General features: G+C 38.4%; 1 protein-coding gene across 3 annotated transcripts in view; it reads right to left on the reverse strand.

Annotated features, from left to right (window-relative positions):
- Positions 1 to 891: 891 nt before the first annotated feature.
- The window catches only part of SLC35D2 (solute carrier family 35 member D2), a 53,769-nt gene continuing 38,155 nt past the window's right edge, over positions 892 to 16,505 (reverse strand). For 2 of the 3 annotated variants that reach the window (XM_024132931.1, XM_024132930.2), the window contains 4 exons: positions 11,563 to 11,630; positions 3,334 to 3,412; positions 2,272 to 2,354; positions 892 to 1,540 (listed from right to left, as the gene is read on the reverse strand). In XM_024132931.1, coding sequence (XP_023988699.1) covers positions 1,438 to 1,540; positions 2,272 to 2,354; positions 3,334 to 3,412; positions 11,563 to 11,630 — 333 coding nt within the window. In that variant the 3' untranslated portion in view covers positions 892 to 1,437. The remainder of the gene's footprint in view (positions 1,541 to 2,271; positions 2,355 to 3,333; positions 3,413 to 11,562; positions 11,631 to 16,505) is intronic. The other variant, XM_028494123.2, reaches the window with a different exon arrangement.

Here is a 16,505-nt window from a genome sequence, read left to right on the forward strand (position 1 = left end):
AAGATAAATATTGCGTGATTCTACTTTTATGAGGTACCTACAGTAGTCACATTCATAGGGAAAGAAAGTAGAATGGTGGTTGCCAGGAGCTGGGGAAAGGGAGGAATGGGGAGTTATTGTTTAATGGGTACAGTTTTCCAACATGAAAACGTTCTGGAGATTGGCTATGCAACAGTGTGAATATACTTAACACTACTGAACTGTACACTTAGAAATGGCTAGGATGGTAAATTTTATGTTATGTGTATTTTACAATTAAAATTTTTTTTAATTTTAAAGTAAATTGAAACATGTCAACACAATCATTCCTTCATTTTCTGTCCTGTCCATCTGGCTCAGCTTCTATAAACTTAGAAAGTCAGAGCTGGCAGGGATTTGGAGACATAGTTCCATTTTAAAGATTAAAAAATGGAGGCGACAGTGGCAAGGTGACCTGTGAAGGTCTTGGTAGGTTAGTAGTGAAGACAAGACTAGAAAGAAGAGCTCCTGACTGGCCCCCTCCAGACTGGGGCCCTACCCTGCACCACGACCCTGACGGGGACAGTCCATTTCTTGATGGAGATGATAATAAGTCTCATCCAAACCGGGGTTCCTTCCCACACACCACTGGTCTGGGGGGTCAGGCAAGCCCAGGAAAAAAATGTACCTTGGTTAAAGTCCATATGATCTGAATTTCAAAGCCCCTGAACAAACCTGGAAGGAGAAGAGGAGAGAAATATGACCAACTTAAATGTTGACAGGGCACACTGAGTATTGTTTTTTCCATTGAGTTATTTTGTAATTTTTCCCAACATGAGCCTTAAAAGGAATATTACCCTTCAAGGCAGACTGAATAAATGACCTACTGTTTTTCTGCCTGTCTACAATAATATCACAGTATGAGGTATGCTTATAAATTTTTTATTTTACTTTGATGATTGGGAAAAGATACCAACATATAAGATCAAATCAAAGCTAACAAATAACTCTACTGGCAGTTAAGTGGCTGATTTTATTAAAATAAAGACATGTCTGTTTAAACCAAAAAAATGTTCTCACTGGCACTTTGCTTTGGCTGGGACCTTTGAAATTAAGGCCAAGGTGCTGATAAGCACCCTCACAGCATCGGCCTTTTACCTCCTTGGAAGCACTCGCAGTACCTGGAACAGCACACAGATGTGTGGTCCACACAAGTGCCTTGGAAACAATCCCTTTCACCAGTGGTTTATTTTGAGAAGACTGACTTTCAGCTGGTAAGGCTTTGCCCGGATACATTTCTCAGGGCTGATGATGGCTCCTCATGCAGCACATGATGTAGATTCTCTTTGCATTTTGCAGACATTCCTGTTGTGCCTTAACCAGGGGCTAGTGCCACAACCAAAACAGCTGGGAATATTCCCTCATTCCTCCCAGTCTGCAAGCCAGTCTGCAAGCGAGTCTGCAATTCTGCCCCAGGTTCTAGCCCTTCAAATCTTGAGGGATGTTTTCTTCGTCCACAGGTTGTTTAGGTTTTAACTGGCTGTTTAAAGTTAAAAAGGAATATCTCAAGCCCCCTGCCATGCTGAAAGAATAAAAAAGAGTGAAAATAAATTCCATAGATGGTACAACCAACAGTTACTGACATCTTTATAAATACAGTCAACTTAATTTTTTTGATAACTTGGCTGTTTGTTTCTTTTTCTTTATTTTATTGAAGTACAGGTGATTTACAATGCAGTCAGCTTAATTTGAAGGGAATTATTGAGCCCCCTGTTTTACTTCCTCAAATTTGTGTATTAATCGATGAGAATTAACCCTCTTATTTACAAATCTTTGGGGGCAAAAAAAGAGCAGATCAAGTCTAATAGAGAAACTTGGAGAAAAGATAAGCACTTGGTTATTACTTGAATAAACTATACGGTATTATCCTAAAATGGTGTCCCACCTCTGAGACCCCAAAATGCCTTTCAAAAGTATCTTAGTCACTCCTCCCAATATCCTTAGCACATGGCGCTTTAATGGAGCACAGATTTAGTGAGGCCTATTCACAAAAGGAAGACACACAACTTAAGGGCTTTTCTGAGAGGAGGAAACAGAAAATTAGATCTCAACCCTTTGAATTTTCATTACATGTCCCCATGGTCCACATGAAAGAGTATGTCATAAAAAGAGATGAACTGAATGATTTAAGTAAATTTTATCCTAGAAATTGTAAAGTCAAAACACCTCCTGCGCTTTCACTTATAACATATTAATCAGGCTTTTAAAAATTCATATTTTACTAAAATGAGTTCATTTAAAAATCCCACTTACCAAACATTTAACCCTACAAAGTTTAATACAGAGAAAATGTAGTCTCCACCTACTAACATTCCAATGTAGGCAACGGATACATTCTGCAGAAAAAGAGAGGATTAGTGATTTTAAAAGTAAAGGCTTTAGGGGGAAAACTCATATATATAGTGAAACCTGAAACTAAATATTTTAGTTACTTTTCAAAGAGACTCGCATATAGTAGGGGTTCATGGAATATTGAATAAGTGGATAAAAACCATACATATGGCTTTATAAAGAAAAGGAAATAAACTATAGCACCATAATCACAGAAACTGCATTATCCATACCCTCTTCCAGTTAATACATAGGAAAAAGATGTAAGAGTTGGGTTGTAATCAGCTTTCCAGATTTCATCTCTTTACCATCATTGGGTAGTGAATTTTAATCATATTAGTCCTAAACTTGAACAAACTAAGACCTCCGATAAATTATAAGCAGTATTCTGTCCAGTGTATTCTCAGAGGCCCTTGGGCAGCCAACAGAGAAGTCTACCGTTGAAGCACTCACTCACGGTAGGAGTTCACGTGAACAGAAACACAAAGCAACTGCAGAACAGAATTTAGAACACCTCCACCCTCTTATTCATTAGAGTGTGTTCAAATGCATGTACACACACACAGCATACACACCAATCCCAGAGTTAATCACCTTATAACTGAGCATAGATCTAGACTGAAAACAGTTCTTCACAAGAATTCCCTTTCTTAGTCAGCAAGGTTCTCCCAGAAAACCAAACTGTAGATCACAAGGTATCTTAGCGCAGAAATTTGGAATTTTTTTCAGCTATTTCACTTGGTTTTCCCAGACCATCCCTTCCCACCATTCCCAATTTAAGTCATAATTTGTCTCTTCCTTTTAAATTAGCAAGTCTTCCCTCTGTTTTGTGGATTAGGAGATTAGAAGACATAAGGAGGGATTACCCAGGCACAGCTGAAAATATCACAAGCCTCCATTCTTACTACAGCACGGATAATAACAATAAAATCAAACAGTCAACACCCCAATTTGGTTGTGCATTTCAAGGCTTCAACAGCTTACCTTGATGGCTCCAACCACCGCCGTCGTCAGGGCCGAATTGTAATAGCTGCACAAAAGTGTGGAGTACATCAACAGAAACCTGGGGCAAGGAAGAAAACACCTGAGTGTGCCTTACTGGTCTGGGTAATAAACAGATTAAGAAGAGCCAGTAAGTGACCCATACAGGTATTTTACAAATAAAAAAGAAAAACACACCATAAAGATTTAAAAATACCTACATCTTAAAACATCTCAATAATTCGACATTTTCAGGAAAATGGTCCAGTCGTGCATTAGCCAAACTTTCCACCTTAGGCGTCCTTTTCATTTTGTCTGTGCATTTTCCATCAGTGTTTCCACAAAAAGGGGATAAGGACAATGAGATTTTTTAAATGATCTGAAATCTTTCGTTTAACAGATGTTACAACAGTGGGTTTCAATCCTCTCTGTGCATCAGAATCATCTGGAGCACTTTTAACACCATCATGCCCGGCAGAGGGTCTCCAACTGGTTTGAGGTGGGGACCCAGCCATATGCCATATCAAAGCTCTATGGATGATTCTAATGTGCAGCCAGTTCTGAGAACCACTGGTGTTAGCAAGGAAAACCAGCTGAACGATTGCTAGCTTTGGACAAAGAAGATTTAAATAATGGATTCCACATGCGAGTGGTACTCCTGTACCTTATTACTAAAGTTAATTCAACAGGCATTCAACACTACCCAGTATATTGACACTTGTCAACAAAATGACTACAGAATCATGACCAAACACCAGATAAGAAAATATACATATACAGAGGAATGTAGAATTCAATCAGAGGTAAAGAAATATATTCATTTCACTCAAGTAGTAATGAAAATTAGCTGTAACCTAGGTGGGGTGCAAAATTTCATCCACTGGAATCAGGTGATTAAATGTTGAAAGAGGTTACAATAAAAACTGGTTGAGAATGAAACTGGAAAGATACTGAGAGAGCATAAGATGTATTGGATTTTAAAGCTAAACACCAGTTAGAAGGCATGAGCTTGGGAACTGTACTCTAAGAAAGGGCTCAGCCCCTAAACATTAGGGAGACTCCCCCTGGGGCAATTTAGCACTCAGTCGCAGGTCCAGGACCAAACTTCTGATTGTTAATAACAGAATCTAGATCACAAACACAGTAACCGTTTTTGTCCTGAGTATGTTCATTACCAGGGATGATAGAGAAAAAATATTAGGGATAACGTACATCAAGCTTTTACATTAAGTTGAGGAATAAACTCAATTACAAACAAATTCTGTAATCTTCAAAATAATGTATGTCTTTGTTATTAAGGTAATTACAATAATTTGGCAAGTTAGAGAATCCAACATCTTGGCCTTTGTGGTTTGTATTTAAAATGTACAATTGATATTAAATTTGCAATTTTCACTTGAATGGAATAAGGAAATCTAAGTCTGTACACAGTATTCAAATGTTTAAAAGAAGGTGATTTACCACATTGCCAAGTTTGGTTTATTAGATTTCAAAGAGTTGCTAGGCTTGTAAAGCAACCTGGCCCATCAGCTTCTCTAGGGCCTTATTAAGGCTTGGAATTGCTGGAAAAATCAGGTAAATTACATTTGTAAATCACATTTTAAATGTTTAATTTTTTTAAATTCACTAAGTTGTAAATAAGACTGATTTACAGTAAATTATTTAGGAGATTTCAATCAGTTAAACTTGGGTTAACAAACCATTCATCAAATAATGAAAGTAAATATTCTTATGTTAATATAAAAATTACTAGCTTTATAAATAGAGCAAGAATATTTATAAATTGGCTTAAGAAAATCTAAGGTTTTTTTAAAATTTTTACAATTTTAATAAATTCAACATTAATTTAGTGTCCCAGGGAACTATAAATAATCCAACTTATGCATAAAATGAAAAGATTAAAAAACTCAACCTGGTGTTACTTGGTGCCTGCTCTGCTGGGCCTGGGTAGTAAGAGTATATAACCCACAGCATCTGCCCTGGAAGAGCTAAGAGTCTAATAAAATAACAGAGATCACAACTCCCAGGAGGGGCCCAACCCAATTTCCAGGACACAGAAAAGCTTCCTGCAGGCTTCCTAAACTGGAGTGCAGCCTTAACCCCAGGACAGTCATGAATGTCCTTTATGTCCTATATTTGCTTAAAATTTCCTACTCCAGGGTTTCAATTGTGCAATGTTTTCTTCATTCCACATTTTAGTGAAACCACCTTGGCCAATATCCATCTAGCATGAGTGTGGGCCACTAAGACACTCACCCACCAGCTGGGCTGAGCGAGGGGAGGAGTCCCTGTCTCCAGCCTCCTGGGGGAGTCTGAATTAGCAGCAGTCCTCCTAAGTGACAGATGGCATCTGATACAGGAACAGCCACTTTCTGCAGACAGAAAGGCTGCACTTCTTAGTATACCACCTGGGTGTCCCCAGAGAGGGTAATTATAAAATGACGAGGATCAAAGGAGTGTATTAAAACTTTTTTGAAGAAACATGATTTATTTCTATATGCAAATATGTACCTACACAGTCCTTTGGCTAAGACCAAGGTTCTGAATTAAAAGACCCTCCATTAACTCAGTGCAAAGGAAACCACTTTTAACACCAAAAATGTCAACCTCCACATGACAGTTTTGATTTTAGCATCTGTGAATTAATAAAATGTAAAGATATTTAAAAGCACTGCTGAATTCTCAGTAGATTTCTGCCAGTATGTACTTATAAAATCGTACTTATCATCTGTGTATGTTTGAAAAATAATGGCACATACAAAAGATACACATTTATTCAGACAACAGATACCAGCTGGTGTTCTGGCTTATAGGGCCCCAAGGGATGGAGGTGCCCATGTGAAAACCCCTGAACCAGAACCCTTGCTCAAAGGTTTCTTCCTGTTTCTGAAAAATAACACAAAAAATAACTGATTAACCCAAAGTTGGACGGCACACTTGTGGGAGTCACAAGCAGAACTCAAATGGCCTTGTTTACAACTTGTTGCTGGTTACCATTCCATGTAGAAGCATACATAGAAAAGCAACACAGATGTTCAAATAATAAAATGCTACTTTTACACTCCTTCCACCAACCACAATTGTACCCAAGCACATTACTCCCTTATTTCAGATTTCAAAGAATTTCAAGTAATCTCATCTTGCCCATCTCTGGTAAGAACTCGCTCCTACCCCAGACCTCAGTGGTGTGCCAGGGAAGCCAAAGTCATGGGATAAATATGATCTATTTTCCTGGAGCATCGATTTTACACTACAATTTGGTTTGTTGGGAAATGATGGAAATATCTACACTCTTTGAAGGTTCTGTCACTCCTGTGCCCAAGCAATCAGCAGAATCCTATTTTGTCTTGGACCCTACATCTTGGCAGGATCAGTGAAGGTTCAAAGAATAGAACATTTTTTATGCTGTGAGTAGAGAAAATTGATACATTTGTGTTTCTATTAAGGAATATATTACTGCTTCAGTGAGATCAAAGAGGCTGCCACTAGGGCAGAAACAGATTAGGATAATTGCCTCCAGGGCTTAGGGGCTGGTGCCAGATGCTGGTGTGAATGAACCAGAACCTGTCACTTCTCGGCAAGATTAAAAAGAACAGCAGAGCTAGCTTTTTAAAATCTAGTTTGTCAACTTAAATTTCAGTCTTATTTTACCTCTACCTGCATTAAATTATCGTGGCTTCCACAATCCAGTTTACCTTCCTGATGTAATTTCACTTCATCATATGCTTTATTTACAAACTCTTGATTACAGATAGCATTTCTTAAAGCTGAATCATTCACCACAACTCAGAAGAAAAGTCTGCTCTTTTCACCATTCCATTGGCTTCTTAACATACAGTTTTAAAGTGTTATAATTTTTAAATTATATTTTCAACTCCGGATAGAGGGTTGGTGGTCAGAGAAAGCAAGTTTGAAATGCAAACTTAAAAGCAGTGAAAATAAGAAAGAAGCTGAGAGAGAGTTCTCCGGAGTCAAGGGTTGGAACACGCACGTTAGTCCTGAGGCTCCTTGAGCATGAACCGAAAAGAAGGGACAGCCAGTTCCAGTTGTTCTGAAAAGCAAGGATGTGCTCAGAAGCTTACAACGGTTTCTATTACTGTGAAGAAGCAAGTGACCTGATCATAGTGTCCTCTGAGTGAGAAACTGTAAGAAAGCAGGATTCTGAAAAATGCACCATGCCAAAATGGAAGTTTCCTTCTCAGTTTCAGAATTAAAATTTGGTGAAGATGAAGTAGACATAACAGAAGAAAAACTATTGAAGTCATGGGCTATAGGCAGAACCAAATCTGTCTGGGGTGAAAAAGGACAGCCAAACTGAACAGGCTGGACTCAAGAAATAGAAATATTAACAACAACAACAATAGTTAACACTTACTGAACATTTTCTATGTCTACACTAAGTGCTCTTTACTCATTCAATCCACATAACCTTATAAATTAGCTACATTACCTCACTGCTCCCATTTTAAAGATAAGGAAATTGAGGCTCAGAGAGGGTAAATAATTTGTCCAAGGACCCAGAGCTAAAAAGTGGCAAAGCCAGGATTCAAATCTAGGCCAACTGATTCCAGAGTACAGGCACCTGTTAAAATGATGCCATGATTTTAGTGTCCTCAAAAGACCCACTTAAAAAACTGAGACCTACCAAGTTTTTACCCTTAAAGTTGTAGAATCTGAAATATTAATGTTTTCATCATTTATTGATTTATTTTTAATTACTATGCCTTTATGCATTTTTACATGCAAAATGACTACTGATAAAATACTGATTAAGAACTTTTATCAAGAGAGTATTTGTTTTCCAGGAAGCACATTATTAACTGGAAAAAAAGGCATGTAGTTGTAGATAAATAGGGTCAAGATTCTGACAAAGAAGTTCCAGAAGTGCCCGCTCAGGCACTGCCCACCCCACCACTCACTGCAGACAGCTGACGTCAAAGGATTTACTCCTTGGGACTTCCCTGGTGGCACAGTAGTTAAGAATCCACCTGCCAATGCAGGGGACACGGGTCCGAGCCCTGGTCCAGGAAGATCCCACAAGCCGTGGAGCAACTAAGTCTGTGCGCCACAACTACTGAGGCCCGCACGCTCTAGGGCCTGCGTGCTGCAACTACTGAAACCCACGCGCCTAGAGCCCGTGCTCTGCAACAAGAGAAGCTACCACAATGAGAAGCCCGCACAACACAATGAAGAGTAGCTCCCACTCACCACAACTAGAGAAAGCCCGTGCACAGCAAAGAAGACCCAACGCAGCCAAAAATAAAATTTTTAAAAATTAAAAAAAAAAGGGTTTACTTCTTGATTTCCTTCACGGAATGGCTAAATAGTAAAGTGCAAGTGAAAAAAAAAAAGACAAAACAAAACAAAAATATTATCTCATCAAGTTTATAATGACATGAGATAAAACTAAAACTTGGGGGCTTCCCTGGGGGTTCGAGCCCTGGTCCAGGAAGATCCCACAAGCCGTGGAGCAACTAAGTCTGTGCGCCACAACTACTGAGGCCCGCACGCTCTAGGGCCTGCGTGCTGCAACTACTGAAACCCACGCGCCTAGAGCCCGTGCTCTGCAACAAGAGAAGCTACCACAATGAGAAGCCCGCACAACACAATGAAGAGTAGCTCCCACTCACCACAACTAGAGAAAGCCCGTGCACAGCAAAGAAGACCCAACGCAGCCAAAAATAAAATTTTTAAAAATTAAAAAAAAAAGGGTTTACTTCTTGATTTCCTTCACGGAATGGCTAAATAGTAAAGTGCAAGTGAAAAAAAAAAAAGACAAAACAAAACAAAAATATTATCTCATCAAGTTTATAATGACATGAGATAAAACTAAAACTTGGGGGCTTCCCTGGTTGAGAGTCTGCCTGCTGATGCAGGGGACATGGGTTCGTGCCCCGGTCCGGGAAGATCCCACATGCTGCGGAGCGACTAGGCCTGTGAGCCATGGCCGCTGAGCCTGCACATCTGGAGCCTGTGCTCCGCAATGGGAGAGGCCACAACAGTGAGAGGGCCAAGTACCGCAAAACAACAACAACAACAACAACAAACTAAAACTTGGCTCTGCTGTTCACAGGTGAACATGGGCTTAGGCAAGGAAATGTGCTGGTCTGAGTTTGTGTGATATGGGTTGACTTTTTTTTAATTGTAATGGGGGGAAAAGGATGATTTCACAAAGGGTAACTCACAAACTCACAAACACAGCTTCGTAGATTTTTTTCAAAGTTATATGTTCTCAGTCAACAACTGGGAAAACTACAAATATCTTACTACACTTAGGCATCCAACAATGGCTGCCTAAGTACTGAGAGCACTTAGTACTCACCCACTGCCAAACAACCAATGCCTGAAAGAACACGTTATTTGAGAGACCGCTGGTTTTGAAAGAGGCACAAGAGATTGCCTAATATCCCCCCTTTGGAAAAGGGAGAAACTGGGTACAGAGTGATAAGGGATTTGAGCCAGGCAAGCATCAGAGCAGCAGACAATAGGTACAGGATCAGGGTGCTTCATGGCAGAGGCCATTGCAAAACAGCACTGTCTGTAAACTGAGCCCTGGGCCAAACCCCAAGTGAGAAGGGACACTAGCCCACTGAGGCCAGACCCTCAAAAAGGCCAGAGTAGTCCAGGTCAGGGGCACACCTGGCTACCAACTAGACTAAAAACAATTTGTCCCTGCAGGAAAGTTTCTCAAATTCCTATATTCAGTCCACAGGACTGATTAAGATTAAATAATATGCTCACAAATCACAGGTCACCAAATACACAAGAAAGCAAACCATAATGACACTCACAAACTACATATTTAGTCAACCAACTACATATTTAGATTCTCAAGAACTGCAGATATTGGAATCATCAGATGCAGAATACAGAATAGCTATGTGTGTAATATTTAAAGAAATAAAAGGTACAGTCCCAAAGATGACCAACAAAAGAATGTTAAGAATGAACAAATAAGTTTGAAAACAAACTGTGGAACTTTTACAAATAAAGTATAAAATTGTTAAAATCAAAAACTCCAGCAGGGAGGGGCAAGATAGGGGTAGGGGATTAAGAGGTACAAAGTACTATGTATAAAATAAGTAAGGTACAAGGATATATAGTACAACACAGGGAATATAACCAATATTTTATAATAACTCTAAATGGAATATAACGATTAAAAACTGTGAATCACTATGTGGTATACCTGAAACACATAATGCTGTACATCAGCTATACCTCAATAAAAAATAAATTTTAAAAAAACCTCCAAAAAACAGGTTAAACATTAAATCAGACAGAGCTAAAGAGAGAATTACTGAACTGGAGGATATACATAAATATTTTTACTGATGTGATTACGTTACTGCAACTAAGATCAAGTTTAAGAATGGAAGAGTGTTGATCAAAGACTCATGAATTGTCTTAGTTCATTTATACACAATGAAAATTACAGTACTAGTAATGTAAAAAAATAAGGGGGAATTCATCTTTCTTCACAGGAAAAATCTTTTGACAAATAATTCCAAGACAGTCATTCAAAGACCCTTTCTTATGGGATAAGACACAGGTGTGGTGCTTGTATATACATGGAGCCCAGTCCAGGAAGGATACTCCAAAGACTTCAAACAGCAGTTGCTTCTGGAGAGGAAAACTGCAGTGCCACAAGGCAGGGAAGAAGGGAAGGTGCCTTATGTTCCCTATGCATCCTTTTGCAGCTTTTGGATTATTTACTAGTTGTATGTATTATCTATTCATGAAAAGGAATTTTCAAGTTTGGGGAACATATAAAAAGACAAACTGCATGGCCACCCAAGGAAGCTATACCTAAGGAAAATTTAAGAACAAAAGCCTAAAATTATTGAGCAATATAATGGCCTGGGCATCTCTCCTCAGAAAACACCCTGAATATAACAGGTACAACACTACAGAAAATGGTTATTTCCAAATATTTATGTGAGGTGAGAACCTTGGGAAACTTGGGACATTGTGACAAAGACAAAAAACACATTTGAATTTGATAGGGCAGCTGATTTTATTTCAAACTAACTTTCAGAACTCAATATGCAACTTCATATTTTGGAGGTCACATTTAGCATGGGTCCCAATCCACTCCTCTGCTGCAGTGCTACTTTTCAGTAGAAGTTGGAGAAGCAAAAAGGGATTTTGACAGAGTAGACAGAATGTATATTTTGATTTGACTTGTTAAGAGATACCACAGACCAAAGCTTCTTATCTATGGCTTCTTACCCCAAAAAACAGGAAAGAAGAAACTGTGTGATAAATAGAACATTCTTCCATTGGTTGAATTCAGTAGCCTATTATCAAAAAGAAAGAAAACTAATGGTTAGATTAATAACACTGGCTTTATCAGTGTGTACACTCTAGTACAAATTCCAGTTTCGCAAACAGAAAATACAGTTTCAAAAATCCTGGGTAATACCAGCTGTGTGACATTGGGCTAATTATTTTTCCTCCCTGAACCTCAGGCTCATTTTACAAATGGGGACTATTTTTTTAAAAACTTCCTCAAAAGGTCAATGTGAGGATTTAATGAAATTGTTTAGAAACTTACAGGTGGCAAGAACAAAATGATAGCTATTATTGCTGTTGCTATCATTAAAGCTTTACTAATTTGTAGTCATAAAATTAGCATTGTGTTTTTAATAAATAATATTAAAAGAAAGTTTATTATAAATTTAATAATGTTGGCAAGACTAAGAAAACTTAAAGTTCAGAAACTGTTTTCAAGAATTTGCATAAAAGGAAAAAAAAAAGGAATTCCCTGGAGGTCCAGTGGTTAGGACACAGAGCTTTCACTGCCAGGGCCCGGTTCCATCCCTGTTTGGGGAACTAAGAGCAGCCAAAAAAAATAAAAAGAATTTTCAAATGCTTAGGAAGTATCATGAATAAATAAACTATTGTTTGCTATTTACAAAGCAATCAAGTAATTGGGGTGGAGGAGCAGGTAGACAGAGAAGTTTAAGACAGCTTCTGCTCTTAGTCCCTAGGTGAGAAAATAAAATTAACCCTTTTGAAAAGACAGGTAACAAGAAAAAGGAGTATTTTATTCACGATTTGTCCCTTGCCTGCGTCCAAAAATGACTTTACGGTGACTCAAGACTATATGTAAGTATATGCTGAATAACATGATTAAATATAAGTTCTATTCACTTTCTATTAAGAAATACTTTGTTAGCCAAGTTTTAGCAATTTTATAGATTTAAAACTATTTAAATCTTTCTTAAGTTTATAGTTCAAATTTTTAAACGAATTAAAATGGAATTCTCTTCTCTGATTAGTACAACCTTGTTACACTTTACTGTCACTGTTTCATTAGTAACACTTTGCCCACCTCTTATGAAAAAATACACATTAAATGTTGATAACTGCCAAACCTGGTTGATGGGTACATGGGATTTGTTATACTATCCTCTTTTCTTCTGAACAGGTTTGAAAGTTTTCATAATAAAACTTTTCTTTTTAACACTTACTTGTGAAATAAAAAATATAATAAATATAAATCTGTCTTACTGGCAAGCCCCAAGCTGATCAAAGGGTCATAAAACATCCAGGACAGTTTATACCAAGACAGTCATAGATCAAAACCAAACAGAAACTTATGGAAAACATTCTGTGTCTGAAAAATTAAAAAAAAATTGGGAATAAGAGAAAAGCATAAGCCTCAAACTTCAAACCAAAGGTAGGAAAACACTTATTTACTCAAAGAACTGGGAGTATTTATGAAAACAGTATACAATAACTATATATTCTTGATACCACATAAACCATTGGGAGCTATGTAGTAATTTTCATAAAAATACTTGGATTCATTGCCAACCTAAATTTTGATAGATTTTAGTTTTATTTTGTTTCTTTAATAATGATGAGGCTGTGCTGGTAGCACTTTAAAAAGTCATGTGGCATGACATTTATTTGAAAACACAGAAAATAAAGATGAGTAACAATATTAAGTACTTCCTCCTTTAGACTCACTATTGCTATGAAAATATGTTGGAGTGTGAATCTTTTTCATTTTTCATCAATGTGTTTTTTAATCAGAAAAAAAGTCCTATTATTTATCCCTATTCATCAACTGCAACACACTAAATGTACCTTGAACTTATTGCAATGATTCAAATAACTTAAGAAAGTTCACCCACTATTTTCCAGGGGCCTAATTTGTTAACAAGAGGAGCTGGCATTACTGACTTTGTCAATCACAGATAGAATCAAAGTGTTATTACCAGATCCGCTGACTGTGTAAGTCGCTGACTGTGTAAGTCCAAGGTCCAAGAGTGAACCCCCAGTACAGTGAGTCACACACACGAGTCTTAACACAATCTCTGACCCCCTCCAGTCAACCGGGAAAAATGACTCATCAAAGTACTCCTTCCATTAACAAGAGAAGTTAACCTTTCACTCGAATTCCTCAATTAACCTTTCACTCGAATTCCTCAAGCACAGGCTCTGGACGCGCAGGCTCAGTGGCCATGGCTTACGGGCCCAGCCGCTCCGCGGCATGTGGGATCTTCCCAGACCGGGGCACGAACCCATGTCCCCTGCATCGGCAGGCGGATTCTCAACCACTGCGCCACCAGGGAAGCCCCTCAATTAACTTTCAATACAATCAAACCAAACTTGGCAAATAAAATGCAATTTTATATTGCAGACTAACACACCTAACTATGTAAGTTCACTACTTTTTTGTATTTGGTTCACAGTCTAAAATGGATTCAGCCGTGGTTAAAAGTGACCAACTGGAAGAAATTCATGGTGATTCAATGAACACAGAGCAAAACAACATTAGTAGTGAAAAATCTTACTATTTTTTCCTACAGAGTTTTTAAAATTACTGATTACAGTGTTATCTCTTTTGACATCTCTTATCATACAATAATTTTAAATTAGAGCCAAATTTTTAACTTTATGACTTTCGTATCTTTGTCATTTTATAGAAGGCCTTCTCTTACAGTCTCTTACAGAAAAAAAAATATTTTTTTCTGATTATAATTTTTCTTATAAACTTTTAAATTAAATCTATATATCTAGCTCTGATCCATCTGGAATTTCAGTGAATAGTTATCATTGCTGGGGCTCTAAGGTAACTATAGTAACTTCTGTTTGAAATCTTAAGAGACTGATCAAATGGAAGAGGCTAGATGGGTAAATACTGAGATATTGCGGCATCGAAAGCCAGAATAGTAGCATAATATTCTCCTAGAACACCAGGATCGAATAAGTTAAGGTAAATGTTAGGCCTCTTATACTTTCTAAGCTATAAGTGATAGGTTATAGTTTTTATCATATGTGAAGGAAAGAAACAAACACTTTTCATATACTGATACAAATTTAAAAATTGAGGGGCTTCCCTGGTGGTGCAGTGGTTGGGAATCTGCCTGCCAGTGCAGGGGACACGGGTTCGAGCCCTGGTCCAGGAAGATCCCACATGCCGCGGAGCAACTAAGCCCGTGCACCACAACTACTGAGCCTGTGCTCTGGAGCCTGTCAGCCACAACTACTGAAGCCTGTGTACCACAGCTACTGAAGCCCATGAGCCAAGAGCCCATGCTCCGCAACAAGAGAAGCCACCGCAATGAGAAGCCTGCACACTGCAAGGAAGAATAGCCCCCGCTCACCGCAACTAGAGAAAGCCTGTGTGCAGCAACGAAGACCCAACGCAGCCAAAAATAAATAAATTAATTATTTTTTTAAAAAATTGAGATTACAGCAGATGATATGTTTCTAGAGCCAGAGAGCCTCCTGGATCTATTACTTACTGTCCTTGGAAAGTTTTTTAAACACTGTGCCCTAGATTCCTTGTCTATAAAATGGGGATAATAATAGTACCTTTTCCTCAAGCTACTGTGGGGATGCAACAAGACAGTTCATGTAGAATGCTTCAAACAATGTCTGATAGAATAATTCCTCAATAATTATTAGCTATTTTTACTATGACTTGAGAAAGTATAATAATTCTTCATGGTAATCATTACAAGCAGGTGGCAACTTCTGAAAGCACCATGCTATAAGTTTGTTAAGTCAACGATTTAAATGTGGAAATACATATTCCTATTGAAATGCTGTTATAAATTATTAACATAATACATCTAGTCTATTTTCAAAAGGTACCTAAAATTCAGTTTCTGGTCATTACGCCATTTATAACATTGTTCCCATAGGGAAATGTGCTTTTAGTTTCAATCAGGTGTTCTAAGAGTTCCTAGAAGTTTCTAGATTTCTATTTCTAGAAATAAATATATATCTGAAAGGCTATAAAGTACCAGAATCTCAGAACAGATAAACTCCAGAGACTCAAAAGAAAAACTCATTTTTATGATAATGAAAAGAGACAAGCCGGTAGGACAGTGAGGCCTCATAATTTCACCTTGTTTATGTAATGCTGCTGACACTAAATTGGTTTAATTGATGGTAGCTGAAAAATAAATCATGTGTTTTTAGATATTCTGCCCTGTTCATCATTGCTAGAGGTATACGGGGTGCTTGCTTTAACTTTCAATATTCTGAATTAACAGTGAGGCCCAGGTTCACACACTGAGACCCCTTTAACAAAACCGGGGTTTCTTGGTAGTTTTCAATATAAACATATGGAAATAGATGTTTACCCCTGGGAACATTGCTGCTAAGCCAGTCAACCTTTCCCTTGTTCTGAGAAAGGAACTGTACAAGGGAGAAAGTACAGTTCTGAGAAAGAACAACAAGCCCTGACATTCACCCCAGGAGTCCCCGGAATCTGAAACCTTCTAAAGTCATTCAAACCCCTAAAAGGTGACAAATGGGACTGACGCTCAACCCGTGTGCACCACACAACCATGCTGACTGTTAAATACAGAAATGCTGTCAACGTCTGCCGCTGGGGTGGGGGCGAAGGTGGGGGACTGTGAACCCCACCCCCGGCCCAGCAACAACAACAGGGTTAATGAAGGTTAATGCCCAGCCCATGGTGTGAAGGGGGACGTCTGTGGGAGAGGCCAGAGGCCACACTAGACCAGGATTTTGCCCAGCACACCTCGTTTCTCACATGAACTTAAAGTGGTTTGTCTGGCAACTTTCTGAGCCCGCACATTTCAAGGTAGCCATGCGGATGTTATGGGGTGAACATTCACTCTTCCTAAGAGATACCCACCCCCCAACTGGGCCTCCCATCCTTCTACTAATTTATCATTTTATTT

This window comes from Physeter macrocephalus, chromosome 9 (genome assembly GCF_002837175.3).
Source record: "Physeter macrocephalus isolate SW-GA chromosome 9, ASM283717v5, whole genome shotgun sequence".
Taxonomy (NCBI): Eukaryota; Metazoa; Chordata; class Mammalia; order Artiodactyla; family Physeteridae; genus Physeter; species Physeter macrocephalus.